The following is an 18059-nucleotide window of genomic DNA, read 5'->3' on the forward strand; positions in this document are numbered from 1 at the left end:
CACCACCTATAGATATGACAGCCTCTGATATTCTTCCTGCTGTTCTTTCACACTATAGAGCAAACCCAAATGAGTGGCCGACGCATCAGCTTTCAGTTTTACGGGCGACTATGACTTATATTGGAAGAGGGTTGGTCGAGGTCTCTTGCTAGGTGCGTTATACCGGGGCACCAATTTTGAAGGGGTTACTTCTGGAGCATTGAGGCCCGACATTCATTTCCCAGGAGGAGTGGAGTTGCCACGATCCGCAGCCCCGGTGTTTCATGATATTCGGATGCCGCAAAAGAACTCCACGATATTTGATGATAATGACCTTTGGCATTGGAGCATGATTACTTCTCGGGGCAAGATATGAGAATACCTATTCCACCAATAGATGCCACGCCATGGTAGCAGATTTGTCGGTCTGATTCGGCGTTAGCGAGGTTAGTATGATTTGAATTTATTTATGATTTGTTATTATTAGTATTCACTATAACCCCTAACTTGCATTTGTTTTGTTAAATAGGATGAAGTAAGGTCGAGCTCCTTAACTTCAGACTCTCTCGGTTATGCCATCGTGAGTCCTTCATGGAGTCCTCTCGTCGCAGTTTTGAGTACTTACAAGAAGAACGTGTCGAACTTTGGCTTCAGAGGCGTGTGCAAGAGTTGGAGAATCTTTGGAAGTGGAGTACCTCAAGCTCAAGCTCAACCGTGAGAGGCGACAACGACGTAGGGGGAGAGCTCTTCGACCGAAACCTTCTCGTAGGGGGGGAGGAGGTCTCGATGGAGATATTTTTTGTAGTTTGTAATAACCGTGGCCATTACTTGTCTTATGGCGTTTGGGATTGTTGTTTGTAATGAATTTTTGATTAGCGTGGTTTTTCTTTGATGAGTTTTGGATATGAATATGTCATTAAACAAAGGAGGTTATGTCCAATTTTTTTTAGAAATTATAAGTTAGTTTTTTACCGAAGCTACGTGTTAGACTTGGGTGTTGTTCATGATTGTTGTTTGTCTTATTTATTATTTTCAAAGTATATTAGCGAGGTTTTATATGAATATGTCAATAAAACAAATGAGGTTATGGCCAAAAAAAAATTAAAAATTTATAAGTTCGTATGTTTCCAAAAATGGAACATTCGTTTAAACTCGTTTCACATTCGTTTCACACATTTGTTTCACTCATTTCCCCGCCTTTGTTGAAACAGAAAATTTTTAGTTTGGAATATCACTCATTTTTGCGGTGGTTTGGTTCCTCGAGTTCTCGACAGAATAGTGTATGGGGATACCGAGGCGGAATGTAACATCCCGTGCGGGTTTTTAAGCACTTCTCAGACGCATTTTTTACTATTCCAAACAATGGAATTATGGATGGGGATGGTGGCCCATTTGGAATTATTGAGGGTACATTTGGATAGACATTTGGATACAATGTGTTGTCACTTGGAGAGTGAACAAAAATCTAATAAAATGTGTTGTCAATTGGTAAGTGGAGCAAAATCGAGAAGTATCACATGTGACCTTATCATATGTGACCTTACCTTTCATATTTCGTTTTACTCTTCTTTCTTTTAGATCAAACAAACAACACGCCATCTTCTTCCCCACAACCAAGCTAAAAATAGGAAAAATGTCTAGAAGAAAAAAATTGCATATAACCAAAGGTTATGGGGACGATCTAGTAGTAATAGTTCGTCTTCTGGTTTCACCGGGTCGTCTTCTGGTACTTCTGTTGAAGATGACTACATGGAAAGAGTAAGAGATGAGCATAATGATATGATGAGGCAAAGGAGGAGGAGGAGGTTGTAGTTATTATCCACTGCTGGGGCATTAATGACTCAAGCAGCCATTGAAATTGAAGATATGGATCTGATTAAAGCGGTGGATCTGCTGAAGGCGGCGAAGTAAGTACACGTTTAGAGATGGTGGTGATTTCAATGAAACAAAAGATAATGAGGGATTACTTCACAACACCTTGTAGGTGGCCTCCTCATAAGTTTAGACGAAGGTACGGGATGACAAGAGAGCTTTTATGTATATGTTGCATACCGTTGCATCATTCGACGATTACTTTAAAGACAAGGTGGATGGATTGGGTTACGGCAAGCAATTTACGGGTTACAAAAGGGACTAGCTGCGGTTGCACAATTAGCAACCGGTTTGTTCTTCGATTCAACGGATGAGTATTTACAAATTGGAGATTCCACAACAAATGTATCTATGAAGTTATGGTGCAAAGCAATTATCACGGCGTTTGAGGAAGAGTACTTGAGACGACGAACCAAGAGGCGGATTAATCGCTAGGATATTAGCTGAAAAAATGCGACAAGGGGTTTTCCAGAATGCTTGGATCAATCGATTTGTATGCATTGGGTGTGGAAGAATTGTCCAAGTGGATGGGCTGGAACACATGTAGGGTACAAGAAGGAACCAACTTTGATACTTGAAGCCGTTCTGCGGACAAACATTGTTGGATCCGGCATTGCTTCTTCGGCTACCTACCAGGTTAAGATAATGACATTAACGTGCTTCATCGTTCTCATGTTTTTAATCATTAGAGCAAGGTGAGGCTCCTGCTGTTGCATTTAATGTGAATGGTAATGGCTATGATATGGGATATTATCTTGCGATGGTATTTACCCAAAATGGGGCACATTTGTTCAAGCCATTCGTTATCCAAGAAATAAGCATGAAAAGATCTTTACTCAACGTCAAGAAGCCGCAAGAAAGGATGTTGAAAGGGCGTTTGGAGTTTTGCAGGCCGCGATGACATATTGTTAAGGCTTCGGCACGTTGTCATAGTGTTGTTGTTCTTGGAGATATAATGAAGGCATGCATTATAATGCATAATATGATTGTTGAGAATGAACGTGAAAGTGGAGTTTGGAATTGGAAAGGTCAGAGGAAAGAATCAATACCTGCGCTCTTTCAGGAAGATGATGATTTTCATTTTGTCTATCAGATGATTGAAGCAAGAAATAAAATCAGAAATGAAGTTACACATACTAATCTTCAAAAGGACTTAGTTGAACATGTTTTTAATTGGATTGGCATTGAAGAAACAGCAGATCCGGTACCAATTTATGATCCAAATTGGTCGGATCCAGATGAGGGAGAAGGAGGCGAAAATTAAAATGGAAATGAAAGTGCATTTTCTATGTATTTCCTAACGTGAACTATTAAGTTCCAACGTATTTCCTATGTATTTCCTAATGTATTTCCTATGTAATTCCTATAAGTTCTTATGTGTTTAATGAGTTGTGTTTTAATGAACTATATTACAATGTATTTTAATTTTATTGGTAATTGTATTTCTATGAAAATAATTATATTGGACAGAACATACATAGTGCATTAATTTAAAAAAAAAGTTAGATAAAAATACATAGTTCATTAATTAAAAATACAATGAAATTAAAATACATAGTGCATTAATTAAAAAGACAATAAAATTAAAATACATAGTGCATTAATTAAAATATATAGTGCTTTAATTAAAATAAAATACTAGATATTTCATAAGCTTAGTTAGAGCTAGAACCACCTCTAGCCCTTGCCCATTCAGCACGTATTTCAGCTTGTTGTTGCTCGATTATAAAAGCGGTATCGGGATGGAGGACACTTGTATCGGTCGCTAAAATCTTAGCTTCATATTGCATCTTTTGAAGCCGATTTTTTTCCAATTGAACCTGATTTTTTTCTACTTGAATCCGATTTTTTTCTTCTCTTGCCATCACAGTTCTTTGACTATATGCAAGTTCCCTTTCCCTAAGTTATAAGCATTTTTGTGTTTCATTTGCATCCTATGAAAATGTATCCTCTAAACGTGTAAAGTAACCCTCCAACATACCAAATGATTTTTCTTGGTTCCTTTTGGACTTGGCTTTCTTCGATCCAAGAGGACGCTCCATTTCTTTTGGACGCTCTATTTCTTGAGAACCCTCCAATTCAACTCCACCAACACTTGGTGAATTAGAAGTTGAATCTTCACCATCATTTTTGCGACCTTTTCCCTTTGTGGGGCGGCTTGACCTTGCCTCAAAAACGTTACTCCACTTTGGATTATCCTTGAGTATAACGTAACAATGATCAAGTGAAAAAGCCAATTTTTCTTGTAGTTGGTACGTCATCCTTGCCTCGGACAACTAAAAAATAAAATGGTGGTAATTAGACTAAAATAATCACTAAGACTAAGATAATAATTAGACTAAGACTAAAATGGAAATAATAAATACACTAAGATAATTAGACTAAGACGAAAATAATTAGACTAAGACTAAGATAATCAATAAATTCCAAATTGACAACGTTATAATTACCCGGCTTTGTATTGTTGTACCACTTGTATGTCGAGCCTCCACCGCATTCACAATTGCAACAAATTTGTTCATCATTTTTGAAATATATTTCCACCTACTGCTAATTGAATCGGGAGACCTATCCGACCCACGTGCTTGATTGAACTCGTTTGTTACACGATTCCAAAATCCTTTTGCATTTTGGAAAGCACCAACAATAGAGTCTTCACTAATTTTTATCTAAGCAAGACATAGAGCTTGATCATCGGACATGCTAAAGTGAGCTCTCGCTTTTGCTTGAGTGCTACCACTTGCTTGAGATGCTTGAGTTGATGCCATTTGATATTTGGTTTTTTTAAGAACTGATTTTAAAGAAGAAGAAATATGATATATGATTGTTGGAAGTGTGAGTTGAAATGAAACAAATGTTGTATATATACCAAAGTTTTTTATTTTGACCGTTTTTGACCGTTCTGACTTTTTGACCGTTGGTAAACTAGCCATTAGGACTCCGGACGGGATGTTGGATTCCGTCTGGTGAGTTTTGTAATCCAGACGGAATCCAACATCCCGTCCGAAGTTAACAAGTCAGTGAAAAACTCGGTAGAAGGTTTCACCTTGTTTTGAACTGGGGAAAATTATCACCGAGTTTATCACCCTGCATTGCACAACACTTTTGGACCCAAGTAGGTGATAGTTTTCACTTCCTCCCCTCTATCACCTGCATTGCAAATGCTCTTATAGATCACTCAATTTATCTTAATAAGTAAGAATGGAGAAGAGTGTAGAGGAGGCCATCAACAAAACATACTGGACAAGGATTTGGATTGAGTACCTCCAATTCGGTGGTGGCAATCACTGTTTGTGGTACTGGCCAATTGCCTTGGCAACTCAAGAACACATGGAAACGATGCACGGAAAAGGTTCAATATTGCTTGATTACAAGCACATGGAGAGAGAGGTGAATTTTGGCTGCTGATCAAGCCGGAAGACACGCAACCCAGAGGGAGGGGGGGTGATTTTTAGCCACCAGATTTAAGATAATCTTATCGAGTAAGTACTTTTTTTTTGGTAACTTTATCGAGTAAGTACTGATTTTAGTAGTAGCAGCCCACCTAGCTTCATTGAAAATCATGGATCCGCTAGCTCATGCTACATCATTAGTGATTCACCAATTTTAAGTCCCCCAATGATTTTTTTACCATGGATGTTTCATACCTTTCAGAGTACTAAATTCTAATGACTACATCATCATGTGTGCCTACGAAAAATTGATGGAGATGATTCAAACTTGAAAGAAGATTTGGGTTTATATTCTAATTCTTCAAGTGAAGCTCTCATGCATTTGTCAATAATAACAATACATTAATTAGCAAATGGTCTAGTACGTCCTTTAGCCCTTACGAGTTTGAATTAGACAATGCGTTTTGTTCAACAGTTGAAACTAAACTATTGATCAAATCACTAAATTTTAATTGGCAATTTGGTTCAATGGTTCGTGCTAAGCATGTGTAAATGTGTCTACTTTAGTAGTAAGTCCATTGTAAATATGATACTGCTAGTCTCCACTCTGCCGTCAGCATCAATATTCTTCAAGATCTTTTATACCAAAGAACAATGATATCAACAAACTTCAGCACTTTCGGTTTGGTTTCTATGCCATGAATCAAACTAAATATTGGATTTCAAATTGCATGCTCCAAGTGCCAACGACAGCTAAGTCCAATGGTTTGGTGCGTCATCCCGCCAAACCACAATAGCATAGTGTATACAGTTAGCGGCTTAGCGTTTCCCAATCCAATGGGTTTTTTTTTGGGACTCTTCAACCGCCATTCCCACAGGCGTGTGGAAAAAAAAAAAAAAAATTTAGGACTCTCAACCGCCAGTGCCTATGGCGGGTAGGATTTTTTTTTTTTTTTTTAAATTAAGACTCTCAACGCCAAAGGCCTATGGCCTATGGCGGGTAGGATTTTTTTTTTTGAGACTCTCCAACCGCCATTCCACAGTGTGGGAAAAAAATTAAAAAATATTTTTTTTTTTTTTTGACTCTCTAGCCGCCATTCCCAAAGGCGTGTGGTTTAGATTTCTTTTACTGACGCTATATATAAGTAAATTTATACCTTATACCGATAGCGTTGGCGGGTTAGCGTTTTGACGCACCATTGGATCAAAATTTCCGTGATATTTGGTGTTTTGCCGCACCATTGGACTTAGCCTTAGAGAGAAAAAGATAAAATCTACCAACTCAGGATACAACCCATAGTTCAAGATTTTGAAATCTCTGAAATTTTGACAAATTCAAAAACCGGAATTTCAGCCTTTATTCCATTATATTCCGAGCACATTTTCAAATTTAAGTTTTTTTTTACTCTTGATCCGGAATTCCAAATGACTCCGAAACCAATATATTTACGGAATTCCAAAAATTCTGTCAAAATCACCAAAATCACGGACTGTGGTACAACCACACTTGACCCAAAGAATGGACATAATCACAATCTACTATTTTTTTTTCACTTAGGAGCAACATTAATTATTAAATTAATCCAAAAATGTTATATTGGAAATGAAGGTTGATAGATGCACCCTTTCAAAGTATAGCCATTAGAGCATCATCAACGCGTTGCCAATTCTCATTTCTAATGTGACAGATGGAAATGAATTTGACAATTTCAGCCCCCAACGCGCTGCCAAAACACGAAATGTATTATAACAATTGTCAAAATCCAAACCAAATTTGTAAGAAAAATAGAAATGAGTGGCACGGGACAAGTTGTCCCGTCTAAACAATTGATGATGTGTCACAAGGAGTTTAAATATAATTTAAGAAAGGCGACAAGTTTAAATATTTTTTTTTGTCTAGACGGGACAAGTTTTGCCGTCCATAAATAGAAACCACAATTTCTCTATTTTTGCGTTGGTACGTGAAGTTAATTTAAGCATTTGGATTGATCTAAATGGCTGATGTGTCACAACGAAATTTAAAAACGCGTTGATGATGCTCTTAGTTAGTTTGTTTTTTTTCTTTTTTTTTCTTCGATAATTATGTATAGCCATTAGTGGAACATGCATTAGACCTTTTGCAAGAAAAGTCATACTAGTAATGGAAATGTGACATAGAAAAACAGTCAATTCTTATACAAATACAGGATTACTCCCTTTTCCGCATTCCAGGGTCAAGTGGACCACTAATCTTTTTACAATATATATAAGTAGCAATTGGTATCTTGCACCATATATTTGCTATTGACGAGTAATATTGGATTAATAAGGCCACCCACTAAAATTCCATAATTGTTGGATTGACTGCATTTTTTAACTTCTGTTATATGAAGGGGTTTGGTGATTATATAACACTATTGACTATTGTTCAACACTATCCATTTATACCAGCAAATCTCACTAAAATTGGAAAGTTGAAAATTAGATTTTTTTTCAACTTTTCAAAACTTTCCAAAGACAAAGCCCAATAATAGTTTGGCTAATAAGTCTAAGACCGAACTGAATTTCAGTTTTAGGACAAAATCAAGCTGACGTTAGCAATCTTCATTAGTAATTTCGATTTTAGAACAAACCGGACTGATATCATCATATGTAAATTTGTATTTATATATGACAATTTAAATTTACACAGTTTTCTTTACCTATGTAAATTTAAATTTGCCTATGCAAATGTAAATTTACACAGTATTTTACATATTTACATATGATAATGTACATTTACATGTAGAAATTTAAATTTACACAATACTTTTTGCAATTGAAGAAGTTTATAAAATTATATTTACATAGTTGTTTGTGTACATTTACATAGTTTTTTAATAAATTTACATTATGAAAAAAAAAAAAAAAAAAAATTACATTGCTGATGTCCGCCTTAAAATTCAGAGTGGAGTAGTGGACTTAGAGCGAAAAATATTGGAAAATTGGGCTATGAGCCCAATTACATGTTCCATACAGCAGTTGGGCGCATAATATGGACTAGAAACCAATGTTTAAATAGCATTTTTGAGGCGATTTGTGATGTGATGTGATATGATGTCAAATTGTCTCAATTTTCATGTTTCCCCAACTTCGTTTTAGAAATAGTTAGCAGTGCAAGTTTGCAAATCACAAAATTTTAACACAAAAACCGTTTTGTAACCTAATTTTACGGAGATGTCTCTACTTCCATTCAAGAAATACTTATACCTGATTTAGACGGTCAAAAAAAGTGACTCCGGGGCGGTATATTAGAGTTTTTGTATCATCGCAACTTTTACGGGGAACTTTTGTCACATTGGACTATAGCACACTAACATCCGCCAGCACCTTGGACTTGTATAAGAAATCAACACCAATTACTGAGATGTGGTTTGACAAAATATTCATCTTATTAATATATCAACTCCAATTAGAGCAACATAATATGACAAACCGATATTAGCTTTACGTGGAGTTGGGATGGGAAATAGGATACATTGAGCCAAACCGACGTGATGGAGGTACAGAAGAGATTATAAATTTGATCATCAGTTTGCTAGGCTAGATTTCTTTGCCAAAATCAAGTTACAATTGGTGGCTCATTTAATCAACCGGAATCTAATATTCAGATTCAGGGATCCTCCATTTTTTAATGCGTTCGGAACCTTGCAGTTCGTCATTGCAGACCATCGACGATGACTGAGGGCTCATGCATGGCTAGAGAACAATTTACACTCTGTTGCCAGCATTGCGCCTAATATTGCTTTCTTCTCCATGTTGCAATTATGTATACATTATTCAACAACTACTTAGTCGTCAGTGTCCATCTCACTGAATGGCAATGGAACTGTCTTCACCGCCCTATACTTACCAACATTGTTTAAGTGCTCATTCTCCACCCTGTTTGATTACATTGGATTATTGTCACAAGAATGGCACTCTGGCTAATACTCAAAAGAAAGAAATGAACTTTTAAAAAAATTACCTGTAAAAATTCCAATGCCCGCGTCGAATTATTTCCAATGAAGCCATGAAAAAGTCAAGCACTCGATACTCAACTGTCCCCATATTAAAATGCATGACTGTTTGCACCCAAACAAGTCTAAGAACAAAGTTGAAAGCCTACAATAACAAGTATTTTTTGTTCATCGTTAAGAATTTAAGATATAGTAAATGCTCACAATGGAAAATAAGTCGAGTTCTTAGGGAAAAACTCACAATGGAAACATAGTAAATGCTCTTTTTCCTGAAGATTAGATCATCTCTAAGCAAAAAATTCTTGGATTTTGTGTTCAGGACTCCCCAGTCTTTAACAAAATCCCAGTATAACTGATACACAGTTGCAATTGAGGATGTAATAACGACTATTGACCACCATAGCCTACCCTCGGGCTGCATAGCAAACGTCAACCTTGCACCTGCTGCTAGCATAGCGGAAACATACTTCCCCATGTTAGCCAGATGATCGTTATCGCCATCATCAAACCATCTTCTTGCACACTTTGTACAGGAAAACAAACACGTTAAATGTTAGTCACCTATCGGCTAGAGGTTACCGAAGGGCCTAAATTACATATGAAGCAAAGTTGAATATTCTTTTAAACCTATAATGTGGTTGCCCCTAACTGGCCAAGTTCCACAGGAGTTGATCACAAAATACAATTACATGACTTACCAACTCATCAATGACCAACCATTCTAGTACAAGATGAGGTCTGATACAAAGTATACGAATAAGGGTGACCTAAATATGCATACCTGATGAGGTTTTACACAGAGTATATCAATAAATTCAAGGGTGATCTAAATATGCATACCTGCATGGCACGCCAGTAGTATGGCAAAAATGAGATGACATATGCAACCTCTTTGAATGTCCTACTAGATCGACAAATTTCATATTGGTGCGTCTTGAAGCTTCCGGCTAAGAAGTAACAGGCTGTAGACTCCATGTGCCTCAGCAAAGGAATCTTTAAGAAAAAGGAAAACCGAAATAAAAAATGTATGTGTCAAAAGATATGTACCACATGATTATAAGATTCCATTTCACATTTCATCTTGATGATATGAGTCAGTTTTGTGTTTAAAGTAATACTACTGGTTCATTTTTTTACACTTACATTTTAGTTATGCCAAAAGATCGAGAATAGTAGAACTTGTATACATTAAAAGTAGAATAAGTTTTACCAAGTACCAACTTAATTGGCACAATGTTCTTTGAGGTTAAATGGAAGTTTATACTGAGTTGCACAGTAAGGGTAGATTACCTGGCTGGTTAACTGATCAGCCATGAAGAAGTCCACCAACACTACCTGGAATATACAATTTTAGATGCATTAGGTTTGTTTGGCTATATGGCTTGAGTCAGCCACAGTCCAGGATATACAGCAGCCTGGAAAAATAAAATTACCTTGTAAAATGGAGAGCAAGCGATGTTACGGATAACACGAAGGAAACAATAGCGAGTAGACCGATAAAAGATATTGAATGGGCAAATGAGCAATCCTATAGAGACCTGCAAATGGTTCAGGTATGTTAGCTTTTCAAGCCCTAGAAATTGCGTTAATCTGAAAATGAATATGACATAAATTCAGTTATATCCTTTGTGCCTAATTATACTAAATTATAGGATACTAAGACAAGACTAAATTACCACAAGGAGAACCCCTGGAATGGCGTCAACATGATGCGGCGCAATATGACTAGATCTCAAGATAAGGTGAATGACCATGGCTCCTACAACTGCTGTCATGAAGGAGGTGCATATTAAGAAAACATCCCTGTACTTGAGGGCAGTGCTTTGAGAGAATTCAAATATGAAATTGTAGTTGATCCTGGTGCTCTTCCACATGAAGAGGTTGCATCCATATAAGAACAAGTGCAAGCTAAGCAAAGCAAACACGCTACAGAACAACAGGAAATGCTTATATTAACCATCTGAGAATCTTTATCGTATCCCTTTGCTAATATAGTACTATTATCTGAAGGATCAACAAGCAGGGTAATTTTCTCACATAGCTTATTCCTGGTCTGCTTGTGCCTTTATAGTAATGAGACATTGTATTTTTGTGGATCAAATTAAGGATTATCAAAGATGTTCCAAATACTTTTTTTTGTTTGAACTTTATTTATTTATTTTATTTTCTGGTTATTGATTCTTTTCCTAGTGAGCCCATTAGCCCATATAACTATATAAGTCCCCTCATTTTCAAACCGTTAATTGGCCTAGTAGCGGCCATACGGTGCATGCATGCCTGGGAGGCTTGGAATATCTTAATATGTTTGTTAGGGCGTGCAATCACTTTTAACTCTCAGCCCTTAAATAAAACTCAACTCTGGTCAGCCTTAATCATGCCTTGTACAATTGAGATTCTAAGGAGAGGATAGGGTTAGGCACTTTGATTATTGTATGTTGGAAGCATGCCGTTGGCTTTTGAATTTGTAAACACGAAGGTCTCAGGCAAAGACGGTTCAATGGCCTGTTTGAGGCATCAAATCATCAATAGACGGACCCTTTAAAATTAAAACAAAGCCAACTCATGTGTCAATGTGTCATTAAATCACTTTAAAGCTGTTTTTTTAAAGTCGAATATGGGACCCATTGACTAAAAAGGTGTAAAGCAAATGCATGCAGTTCTCGAAATGGATTGAACTTTCGAAGTATAAGGTGGTTAGAAAATTTTGAAGAGAGTAGTACCTGAAAACAGGGTAAACAGTCTCCATATATCCAACTTCAAATGAGGCTGAGAACATACCAGAAACATGTGCTAACATTGCGTATACGCTGAAAAGTGTTAGAAAACAACCTGTGAACAGACCTGCAACATTCCATTCCCTCAAAAATATTAATCATGTCTGACCATCAATTCTCTCACCAAAATATGGCATATAATATTGTCTCGTCTCAACAATTAGGAAGAGGGGACAAGAAGGTTGTTTCAAACTCAGTTGGCAAATATATATGAAAGCCATTTGCAGAAGGTTTTTTACTCTGATGATTTCAGAAGTTATGAATAAAAACTTTTCAGACCAAATGGTTTTGATATGTGAACTAGTTAATAACTAGGTTTCAATCAGGTGAATAATGGACTAATTTTTTAACAATTTCTAGTTTTCTACTAATATAAGATCTAGTAAAAGACAGGGCATACAAAGATTTGAGGGGGAGATCAAAGTTTCCAATCAAAACATAGGGTTCAACAAATCAAATCCCTCACCATGCAAGACAAGGGATTATTTGTCCTCACTCACGACTCTAAATGATGAAGACAGCAATTATCATACTCTGTGGTACTTAGTGACAACAATAAACACCTAAACAGAGTAACCACCACCAAAATATATGGTCTATTTCCCTTCAACACTCCACAGATTTAGCAAGCAGTCCTTACATACTCCTCTAGGTTTTGTATCAATCTATCAAAGTGACTCATCAAGCATAATTTACGCTATATAGAATGTGCATTTTGTCCACCATTTATGAAAAGGCTAGTGCTCACTGGTTGGAAATCACTAAAATGCCAATGTGCCTATCCTATCACTGCCCACTAACTCTATTCCAACTCTGTATAAAATATAGTTAATAGATCAAACTGGATCTTATTCAGAAGACATAGTATTAATTGTTGTATCTTCCGCAGATATAGATACTAAATAAAATTACAAGACATTATAAGTTTATGAAAATCCTTGTCAACAAATTTCTGAAATATTGCTTCGATCATTTTCAGCACAAGATCATATCTCATCTACAAAAATATCATTGGAAACTATTTTCAAATTAAGAGTGTCTGCTAAAGCAGTACTAAAATGATTATCGAATGACTGAGGGTATTTAACATGGCTCTGTCCCACATCAAAGTACCACTAATCAGCTACCTATTGGACTGTGGGTGTGATCCAGCTTATTTCTCCATATGTATCATGAGTCAATTGCACTACCACTAGCTCTAGCTGATTTGTAATCACAAGAGGGTAGGATGATGCATTAACAAATGACTCTGGTGCTCATGAGCACACAGTTCATTTTTGTGGATCCTACCTCAACACATAGGAGAACATTTTGATCATCACATAGATATGGAACCAAAAATAATGTGTCGTCGTCGATTCTTTCGATAATAAGGATGAGACCCTTTTGAAGGGCCTTTCTGAAATCTTTTTAAAAGAAAGGAAAGAATATATTGTGATGTTGCAAGTAGCAAATAAAAACCAGCAAAGACAGAGAGGACTGTAAAAAGATTAGAATTTTGGATTTCCTAACTTACCAACAAGGAAAGTGATCATGTGAGAAGCCTTGTGTGGTTGTGGCCTTAGGTACTTCATCGCCTTTTTCCTGTCATTGTTGGCAAAGTGCTTTGTGAAAATGGACTCCACTTCATCCCCCAACTTTACCACCTTCATTAGTTATAGACATCAAACAAGCATTACACAGTGCCATTATAAAACCATATGAATCTGAGATAAGTTATTTTTTTTCTTAAGCTCTATGGAATGTGTTTGTCAAGTTATAGTCCCCCAACCCGTCAGCCGATTATGAACTACTTTCAGGTATAAATGGATCTGTAATTGAAGATTCTCATAAACTTTGTTGCTGGTTTTTATATAGAGATAGATAATGTTACTATGTATACATATCTTGGAAAAGCATTGTTCCCCTGGCTCGTATGCTTCACAAAATGTTTAGTAGATATACACCTTGCATTGATATATACTAAGCTTTGTTCATATTCGCAGTCAATCTTGTTCAAAAGGAAACATAAAGCACTTCTCCACTTTCCGACAACTTGAGATACTCTCATGAATATAATAAATCACTTAATATCCGCGTCTCTACAGCAAATCATCGCCTCACGGCTTCCTTAACTAAATGAATCCAAGAAAACTACCACCTGTCTACCTCTCTAATTGATGATGAGACTCATGATACTGATTCCTGATCAAGAGCCCTAGAACATCACATTTAGTGCTCTTGTAGGACAGTCAGTCACTTAGTTGTACTGGAATGTGCATATATGCTAACATCCTAAGGTACAACACAGAATATATGCGTTTCTATTTTTTCCGGTTTGTGCTAATACGGAACATATATGTTTGATGGAACATAGTTACATAGAAGGCATCTTATTCTACACACCATATATAATACCTTGTCAGAACTGATGAAATGAGACCTCTTCACAACCTTCAAATAACTTCCTGAAGCTTGCTGTTTTGCAACCTGTAAGGATAACATACTTTCAAATTAATAATCTAATAGACAATAGATAGTTATCAATACAAGAAATCTTAGGAATGATATTGATGTTTGATTCTCTTTCTGGAAATTGTTCATTTTCTATTTTTTTACACTATATGCCTGTACATTCACATAACAAAATTTCCAACCAATCAAATGTGAAGCTATCATTTTGGACACATCAAATAAAGTACGTAGATGATGACTTTACCTTGTCAAACTTTTTAAGTATCTTTGTGAAAGCCACCATATTCAGTGAGCTGTTAGAAAATGTTAAAATGTATCAGTAGTCTCTAACACACACAAAAACAAAGAAAATAAGAAAATCACAAATGAATTGCAGTTGAAAAAATAATACAAGAAAGACAGAACAGTCATTCAACAGCCAAGCCCTTAAACAACTGCTTTGTCCTCAAGGAGACTGTGATTTCAGTTTACCGTGACTGGAACCGTCAACAACTTTCATACACCTTTTAAATACTTATCCATGTACAACCATGGCAAAAAGCCTCAATGACCAACTTATCCCTTCTTATGCAACAAATTATCATATCAATATCATTTAAAAGGGCAAAACTAATCATTTGTACTTCAGCTCTTGATTGTTTTCTGGTATCTATGAAAAGATAGATGAGCAAAGAAACAATAACTTGCAGGACAGTTCAAATGAATTATAGTGGAAGAAAGCTCACGGCATGCATTAATTGCTCGACCAGAATCACTATGTGAGAAAAATAAACACAGTTGTAAATTAACCTGTAAGTTTTTAGTAGACCAAAGCCTCGGTAGAGCTCAACAAAAGCTGCTCTAATCATCTTCTCTGCACATTGGATTTTTTTCCTAGTAATGAAATCATTTGGAGCATCTTTCTTTGGATTATTTACTAAATCTTCCCAAAGCATTGATGTGACCGAAGTTATAGTTCGGGTTGGATTCGTTGCTGGAATATCAATTCTCATGCACATTCTTGGTTTCCTGCTTTTAGTTTTCATTCTCGTCGATCCAATGAAATTTACACCGTTCCTCTCTAGTGCTGCAATCATGTCCTGCTGGTTTGATGATATGTTGGAATTCGTCTCGTCGGCATCACTAACACACTCTGCATTATAACCAATCAAGATTAAAAAATATATATTAGTGATAACGTTCTGTCTATATTGAGCTGATTAAAAATAGTGATAGATGCAAATTATTATGGGTTTTGCATACATATGAACATCACTAAACGTGCACCTCATGCACTGCTAACTATACTAACATGGGAAAGCCGAAAAATAAACGTGAAGGTATTTAATAAGCCTAACCTGAATAGTCAGAACCCCGAAGCGATGATGAATTCGAACGAGGAAATGATTCTCTACTGTCAGTTCTTAAGAGATGACTTTTTCGACGACGTTCATTTATAATTTGCTTGAGATCAAGCAAAATTTCAAGCTGTTTATTGAGAGTTTCACCTCTATTAAGAAATTCACTCTCTCTCACCCTATAGAAATGATTTACTTTGTTTAGTTCTTCATCCAATTTCTCAAAAAACTCCTTCACCTATATTTTAATTCACAAATAAACATAAACTTGGGTCAGATTAAAAAATTTGAATACCAAAGGCCAGTTCAATAAATACTATTCGTATTCTTACCTCATCTGCTTTTGAAAACAACTGACCAAGTTCAGTTTGATATATGTCCTCTTCATTTTCTCCAACAATTGTGCTATTCACCTGTTGTAACAAAGTGAACAAAATTAATAGTAAGGACATGCACTAATACAATTCCTTTCCAAAACATCCAATCTCAGAGTGGAAATCGACTTATTATCATCCAAAAATTTACGCAAAATGTGTCTTATACAAAATTACATAAAAAATGATGTATAAATTCAGTTACAATTTTTTTTTTCTATAAATTTACCAAGTACCCTACTAATGTAAACACATTTTTTTTCCCCATTATTTCAAACTCTTGGACCCTTTTATTGGTGCACATTCACGATGGTTTCGTGAATAAAACGACAACCACTTTTCATGAATAATATCAAGGGATAAATATACATGCCTTAATCTGACGACATGCTGACATTTCAGGTGAAAATAACATAAAGACAAACAACTTAAACAACCAAAACCGAAACGACCACCGATAAATTGACAGGAAACGAAACTCTTTCAAAAGGATGAAAAAGAGATAACAGAAAGGCGACAACAATTAAGCCTTGAAAGAGCTTTCACACGAAATCTGGAGAAAAAATATTCTATTACTACAACAGAATGCAGTAAGTGACAAAACAACGTACATCTTATATATTAAGAGTCTGTTTTTTCCAGTGCTAAAAATATCAACTTTTCACATAATCTCTGCTTTCTTTTTAGCTAGAATCAAATTTAAGAAAAATTCATATATAACGGGTATGAGTTTATTCATCTCCTTGAGCATGTCAACTTGAAACATGCATGAAGTAGTTACAGCTGAAAACTTGCATGAAAAGATTGTTTTTTGATGAAAAAAGTTAAAAAGAACTCAACACGTTCACGTTTTAGCTCAAAACCAATGAATGGGTGATCATTTATAAAGCTTTTAAGCAGAAAAGTAACTGAAACGTACTGCTTATGACTTCTCAACAAACAGAGTTAAAAATAAAAAAAAATTAGCTACCTGAATTAAGTCTCTTTGATCATTATCACCATGGTGATATTTTGAAGTGATTTTCTTGAAAATGTAACGAATAGGATCAAAGATAGAAACACCATAGTTGTGTTGTGGTTTATCTTGTTGTTGATGAGTTTCAAGATCAGTTTTCTTTCTTGCAAGTTTAATCTTCTTCACGTTTTTCTTCAGTTGCCAATAGTTTACAAAAGCATCTTTCCATTCTGGTATTAGTTGTGCTTCTAACTCTTTTGAAAACTTCACCATTTTCTCTTCTCAACTCAATATCTCTCTTGTTAGAAAAACAAGATGAAGAAAGGAGAAGAGAGAAAAAAAAAGAAAAGAAGAAGAAGAGGAGATAGAGGGAGCTCATAAGAGAGTTTGTAGAGGTTTATATATATAGATAAGCAGAACGACATGAATGGAGTGAGAACTAAAAACTTGTTTTTTTTTTTTTTTTTTGGTATTATTTTCGGGTGCTTTGTCAAATTTTAATTTATTTGTGGGGTGGTTTAAGTAAAATGAATTCATGGTTTGATGTCATTGATGATAGTGAGAGTTTGTGTCACATCTGCATGGTCTGATTTGTCATGGGGTGTTAATGGAACAAAATCAGGAACAAGAGTTTTGCTGACATGGAATTTCATTTCAACAAAATCAGAACTTATGAGACGGTGGTAAAAGCTGATTATGTAGTCATTTGAGAGCAATTGCATGCAATTAATAGTATGGTTTGATCACCTGCTTATCTTAGGCAGACTTGATTAATGATTTTTAGCCACCAGATATAAGATACTTTTTTTTTTGAGTATTCATTTTTGGGGGGTGTTGTTGTGTTTTAAGTTAAAGTAGATCAAGCCCATATAAACTTTTAGAACATTGAGAAATTGTACGTACCCTTCACCTTCAATGAAATACACGCCACAAAGTAGAGCGTCT

At 35.8% G+C, this 18059-nt stretch overlaps 1 protein-coding gene across 1 annotated transcript; it reads right to left on the minus strand.

Moving 5' to 3' along the window:
- Window positions 1–8634: 8634 nt before the first annotated feature.
- LOC147500311 (phosphate transporter PHO1-like) lies at window positions 8635–17482 on the minus strand. Its single transcript, XM_086561983.1, has 15 exons — window positions 17130–17482; window positions 16118–16198; window positions 15786–16023; window positions 15238–15580; window positions 14693–14741; window positions 14392–14463; window positions 13511–13640; window positions 11941–12061; window positions 10897–11146; window positions 10654–10758; window positions 10511–10555; window positions 10061–10213; window positions 9462–9743; window positions 9229–9365; window positions 8635–9143 (listed from the first exon to the last, which is right to left on the minus strand). Exons 1-15 carry the CDS (start codon window positions 17385–17387, stop codon window positions 9053–9055), a joined length of 2355 nt encoding a protein of 784 aa, XP_086418109.1. The 5' UTR covers window positions 17388–17482; the 3' UTR covers window positions 8635–9052.
- Between the last annotated feature and the right edge of the window lie 577 nt (window positions 17483–18059).

This window comes from Coptis chinensis, chromosome 5 (genome assembly GCF_015680905.1).
Source record: "Coptis chinensis isolate HL-2020 chromosome 5, ASM1568090v1, whole genome shotgun sequence".
Lineage (NCBI taxonomy): Eukaryota > Viridiplantae > Streptophyta > Magnoliopsida > Ranunculales > Ranunculaceae > Coptis > Coptis chinensis.

Excerpts from the sequence above, each read along its gene's own strand:
- LOC147500311 (XM_086561983.1), bottom strand. The coding sequence starts at position 17,387 with ATGGTGAAGTTTTCAAAAGAGTTAGAAGCACAACTAATACCAGAATGG. Across the intron at positions 12,062-13,510 it reads CATGATCACTTTCCTTGTTG|GTCTGTTCACAGGTTGTTTT; the intron begins GTAAGTTAGGAA and ends GGAATGTTGCAG. Across the intron at positions 10,556-10,653 it reads CTTGCTCTCCATTTTACAAG|GTAGTGTTGGTGGACTTCTT; the intron begins GTAATTTTATTT and ends TGTATATTCCAG.